Source organism: Patella vulgata, chromosome 6, assembly GCF_932274485.2.
Source record: "Patella vulgata chromosome 6, xgPatVulg1.2, whole genome shotgun sequence".
NCBI lineage: Eukaryota > Metazoa > Mollusca > Gastropoda > Patellidae > Patella > Patella vulgata.
Window position 1 is genome coordinate 50,017,762 of NC_065884.2, and position 4,691 is coordinate 50,022,452.

General features: G+C 36.9%; 1 protein-coding gene across 1 annotated transcript; it reads right to left on the bottom strand.

Moving 5' to 3' along the window:
* Positions 1 to 233: 233 nt before the first annotated feature.
* Positions 234 to 4,310, bottom strand: LOC126823624 (uncharacterized). Its single transcript, XM_050552573.2, has 4 exons — positions 4,045 to 4,310; positions 2,861 to 3,032; positions 2,245 to 2,370; positions 234 to 745 (listed from the first exon to the last, which is right to left on the bottom strand). The coding sequence occupies exons 1-4, from the start codon at positions 4,284 to 4,286 to the stop codon at positions 536 to 538; spliced, it is 750 nt and encodes a 249-aa protein (XP_050408530.1). The 5' UTR covers positions 4,287 to 4,310; the 3' UTR covers positions 234 to 535.
* Between the last annotated feature and the right edge of the window lie 381 nt (positions 4,311 to 4,691).

The window sequence follows — 4,691 nt, forward strand, 5'->3', positions numbered from 1 at the left end:
GTGGTCATATATTGTCGTCACCCCTGTCCATCTGGTGTCCACAATGGCGATGCTCTAAAGGCTTAAGTGAATATCCAATTGACTGTAAATTTATGCACAGTATTTAAGGTCATGAGACGAAAATTTCCGATAATTTCTGCCAGAGTTACGACACAAATTTTATAGAGACGGTCAGCAGCAAAAAATAGTACATTGAACTGCATATACTTTATCACAGATATAAAGACATAGAATATTGTATGTACTGTTTATTGTTAGCTTTATACATTTAAATTAATATACAGGGGCCTATCAAATGATTCTAGTAAAGAGTATAGTTGGCAGGCTTGTTTTGATTACATATGTATATCCTGTTTATGTCATCTGCAGAGAATGTTGCGAAATTTTCAGTTCATCATTTTTGGACTGATATTTCTTTAGAGATTCGATATATATACAATATTGTAGTTGGCCAACGATGATCTAAGGCTACAAATCTGATCTGATCGTAACATTGTTTTGTCGAGGAAGTGTTATTAAAGTGTATTAATGAATATCACATTTTTACAACAGTAGGTCCTTTATGGTCATAAAAGTCTAGTCCAATACGCTGAGAAATATTTGAATCACAGAGAGGATAAACTTGTTCACTGGGCGTAAATATTTTCCACAGCCCTTCTCTTAATAACACTTCATGTTCTTGATGAACAAATTCGGTAATGTCCTCTATTTTCACCAACCAATCACTTGATAATTTACGTAATGTCTGTAAATGAAAATTAAAGAAAACATTTAGAAATTAATGTGGTTGTGGGTATTGATAGGGGTGATTTTAGGAGCTTGCAATTCAGTCAAACAATATAATAGGTAAGTAAAACGTTATATTAAAGATACATTATGGGAGATTAGATAAAGAGCTGGCAGTTCTCACTATAGGCCTAATAGTTAAAACTAGATTATTTAAAGGGAATTTGCTGAAAATTTCAGTCAAATTGATCCATTCTGAACCGAGAATTTAGCGATTGAATTTCAGGCCTAGCGTCGATCATTACTAAAATTACTAAAGTCGGTATGACAAAAACATAGTCTTGATTATCTATTTTTTGATTTAATCATCAATGGGCGTCGAGCAGCAGATCAGATTCCAATCCAGTAAATATCGCAGGCTAGTGATGACATCGAGAGTTGATTATGGCCTGGATAAGTTAATTAATGTCTATTTAATAATTTGGATAACATTTCAGGCCTAAAGAAAGACCTGCAATAGGCAGATGTAGCTCTTGTGTAATGTATGTTTAAGCCATTGATGAAAAGTTGTGGTTTGCCAAAATGTTGCATGGTCTCAAATCAGACGAGTATAAGTATTATATACTCTTCAAAAAAAAAGTAGGGGATATTGAAATGCAAATACCTATGCAGGTTGTGATATGATAAATAGTCATGGACACTTGACATGCTTTGAGAGTATGTTCACAGATGAAGAACTTATCGCCCCAACAGAACCACTGAGCTGCCCATGCGACACGCAATAGCACTATACACGCGTGGGAGGTGTTCATTGTCAAATTTGACACTTCAAGGAAGGGTTGATGAAAACTGTCGCTTGCTGGTTTATCCTATCCATGTTTGCTTTCCGAACGGTTCTTGCATAAGATTTACTGTTTAGCGTATCTTTGCTTTAGTGTGTTACGTTTAATTTGATCGGGAAACGTGTTCATCGACGTCACCGACAACACTGCAAGAATTGGCTGTGGAACTGCAAGAGGGGTGGGTCAGATTGACCCAAATCGTGATTGGACGGTTGATTAGGAGCATGCCACGACAAATTGCTGGATGTCTGAGGATTGGTGGAGCAATTAATCATTATTAAGACCAAAATCAAAAATGTCCATTTTCACTTTTGACGGTGTATCTCTTTGTGAGTGAAATGGGGCCGTCAGATAAGTCGCCCATATGAACTGTTTATGTTCATGTGTAGGCAATTAGCCTGTTATTAACATACACTAGTAACCTCTAATAAACACAGCAGTGCATTTTCGCAGTTTTGTATTGTTTCTGAATATCCCCTACTTTTTGAAGAGTATATATCATAACGCAGCAAAGTATAAAAGTGAACTGTTTATTTTGTTCAGTAACAATTACAATTGAAAATACTAACATTTTACTTTGTGATTAGTTAAACAAAAGGGCATAGAGTTTAATGTGATATTGTAGCCAAATTTATTATGGATGTTTATTTAAAAATAGAAATGCGTTCATGCTCACTTCTCCTTTAAGACCGAGTTGAATCGCTCGTCTTCCAAGTTCCTTTTCTCCTGTCGGAAGATGATCTGGATCCCATTGTAATCTAACTTCTATCTTATCTGATTCCAAACCTTTAGATTTCTGTAACTGAAAATGAAAATTAAAAATGTTCATGTTTTCAAAGCATTAGGTGTCTATGAGCTTATACACACCATACTGTTGGCTTTAGTACTCTCTGAACAGGGAGCCACAGTGACTCAGTGAGTAAGAAAAAGAACTGAAATGGGCTTTAAGGTCCTAATAAATATGGGCTTATGCCATACAGTGTGGTGGTGTTGATGCGGTTTTAAACGCTACAATCGTTATAATGCTCAACCTGTGTCAAACATATACCCTGGTTAAGATACGCTACAAATTCTCTCTAGCATCCTCCACACACCCAAAATTTCTCCACTGATCACACAACGAAATCAACATTAAGTGTATGTGTCATTGTGTGTCTATGGTACCCTGTTCCTCATGCAAAAACATGTGTCTCCACGGACTTGGAATGTTTCAAGCTATCTCCCAAATAAAGGACTAGTTTAATTAAACACCCATATGTAAATACAATTCCTCATAAAATGATATACAGTACCTTGGCTGTGTAAGCTTGTGATAAAATTTCTTCAAAACCGGTTCTAGAAATAGTTATAGCTAACACCCTTTGTTGGTTGACTTTTTTCGCCCATCCACACCTATACATCATCCATAAAAAGTTTGTTTTAATCCAAGACATTCTTGTAAAACTGTAGTCGGGGCCTCCAAAGCTATCAATGAAAAAAGACAAAACTGTGAATTGAAGTTGAAAATATGTAAAATCATCAACTCCGCAGCCCCCCCCCCCCATCAAACTCTAGACAAGCCCCTAGCTCCCTGAGAGAGAGAGAGAAATGGGGTTTAACGTCCACTCGACACAAACAAGGTCATTTTGGGACTAACATATGGTTCAGTTTTATTTCAATAATTCGCTTGCGCATAAGGGTCTTTAGCAGTGGGAGGAACCGGAGGACATGGAGAAAACCCATGAAGTTGGACAGGTGACCCTCTTGTCATGGGGAATCAAAACCACACCAGTTGACTCAATAACAGAACTCATGATACAGCGTGCACGTGCTAACCATTCGGCCATCCACCCCCCCACCCTAGCTCGCTGTAGTATTAATACTACACTACCCAACCAATGATATGTAACAATACTGTAGTTGTGGTTAGATAGTAATACTGTGATTCCGGGAAGATGAGTCTAGCATGTGTCTCAAAAACCTCTGATTTTTTGCGTCTCGTCAGAATGGCTATCTCGGCATAAATGGTTTAAATGTGTATGTTAGATCACAATTTAAGGTCTGTCATTTAGTAAAGTGGCTCGGTTTCGATTACCCGCTTGTACCTGACAAGGAGTAGGTCTACGGGTATTTCGGTTTCCTCAAACAGCTAAAGACCCTTTAATTACTAGTTACTTTAGCATATTTGCGTTACTAAAGTAACTATTTAATTACATGCAGGCGAATTATTGACATGAACATAAACACTGTGAAGGGGTATTACATGATATAAAATAAAATGTCAAAATGTGGTTTATGACTGTTTTTTTGCATCCCATTTCAAGTCGGTCAGGTTTTTTTTAACTGATCAAGGGTGATAACTCAGATCGAAATTATGCACATAGTCAGAGGAGGTGACAACAATAAACGATCCTATTTTTAATGTGCAGGGCGAATAAAATCTGACTTGCAATATTTCCTACCTTTTAAAAACAAATGAAGTAAGCTAGCTACTTACGTTTGATGATTGACAGCATATTTTGCAATTGATGGATTAAAAGCTTGATAAACAACAATGGTTTCTTGGTCAAACTGAGCTAAAATATGCTTTCCTTCAGTAGGCCAGATTCGTTTTTGTTCAGCATATAACTGGATCTTCAAGCTGGTTTTACTTTTTCTAGTCTCAATATCTGAGTTTTTATCAACGTCGTCTGCTTTTTGAACTATACCACCCTGTCGATCTAACCCAGAACATGCCATAACTAGTTCAGTATTATTTGAAGATCCGATTTTACAAAACTTCAAATAAGCTTAGGCACGCTTCTGATGTACAAAAATGAAATGAAATAGTTGACGTCGGGGTTTTTGTTAAAATATATTATTACACAGAAACGTGAAATCGCCGCACTTAAAAGTGCAAGATTGGGCTGTGTTACTAAATTTAGCGATGACATGAATTTCGCTGTGTATGGAAATAATCCCAACAGACGAGGCTACACCTTTGTTCTTCTGTGAATACCTCTCTTGAGCACATTGTTTGTCTTAATAGTGGTCAGGCTACACCAAAAGTCGGCTATCAAAGGGTAAAGAGAAAGGCTGAGAATCCGTTTTTTTCTACTCTAGTTATTATTGTAGCCCAGCGCAGACATGTGTTTTCTAGTTTAT

Bases quoted from the DNA above. Each gene is read 5' to 3' on its own strand.
- LOC126823624 (XM_050552573.2), bottom strand. From the start codon at position 4,286: ATGGCATGTTCTGGGTTAGATCGACAGGGTGGTATAGTTCAAAAAGCA. The intron at 3,033-4,044 runs GTAAGTAGCTAG...TTTCATTGATAG, and splicing joins TATGCTGTCAATCATCAAAC to CTTTGGAGGCCCCGACTACA. The intron at 2,371-2,860 runs GTACTGTATATC...TTTCATTTTCAG, and splicing joins CACAAGCTTACACAGCCAAG to TTACAGAAATCTAAAGGTTT.